Raw genomic sequence first — 509 nt, forward strand, 5'->3', positions numbered from 1 at the left:
GCGTGGCGGCGGTGGTAACGTTAACTGTAAGTCAGCCCATAGGTCTGTTCCGATGATCATCTCGCAACCGAGGTTCGGTAATACTATTAGTTGCCGTTGATAATCGTTATTTTGCATTCTCATTTTTGCTTGTACTGTCCCTGTCACCTCTGTTGTTGTTCCATTAGCCAGTCTAACGTTAGTGTCAGTCTTGAGTATTTTTAATTGTAGTCGCTTTGCTGTCTCGGGTTTTATAAAGGACGTCTCCGACCCTGAGTCGAGTAGTGCCTCTATTTCTTGCCCGTTTATTTTTACATTGATAAACGGTCTCGGAGTGTATTTTATTGGGTTTTGCTGGGCCGAGTTTCCTTCTGGTACTCGGCCCGTTGCCCGTTTCCCGGTCGCGGATGGCACTCCCTTGTCAGTACGTCGTCCTTGCCACATTGCGAGCAGAACTTCCGCGGTGGTCTCCTGCAGTCAAATCTGTTATGTCCCCTTTGCTTGCACCGCCAGCAGCACTCGTCCTTGTT

At 48.7% G+C, this 509-nt stretch overlaps 1 protein-coding gene across 1 annotated transcript in view; it reads right to left on the minus strand.

The window, feature by feature from the left end:
* Positions 1-320: 320 nt before the first annotated feature.
* Positions 321-509, minus strand: part of LOC116847992 — a 1,244-nt gene continuing 1,055 nt past the window's right edge. Inside the window, exon 3 of the mRNA XM_032823649.1 lies at positions 321-450. Within this exon, the coding sequence (XP_032679540.1) occupies positions 321-450 (130 nt within the window). The remainder of the gene's footprint in view (positions 451-509) is intronic.

Source organism: Odontomachus brunneus, unplaced genomic scaffold, assembly GCF_010583005.1.
Source record: "Odontomachus brunneus isolate Ranch 3 - 2012 unplaced genomic scaffold, Obru_v1 Obru_scaffold_086, whole genome shotgun sequence".
NCBI classification, from domain to species: Eukaryota; Metazoa; Arthropoda; class Insecta; order Hymenoptera; family Formicidae; genus Odontomachus; species Odontomachus brunneus.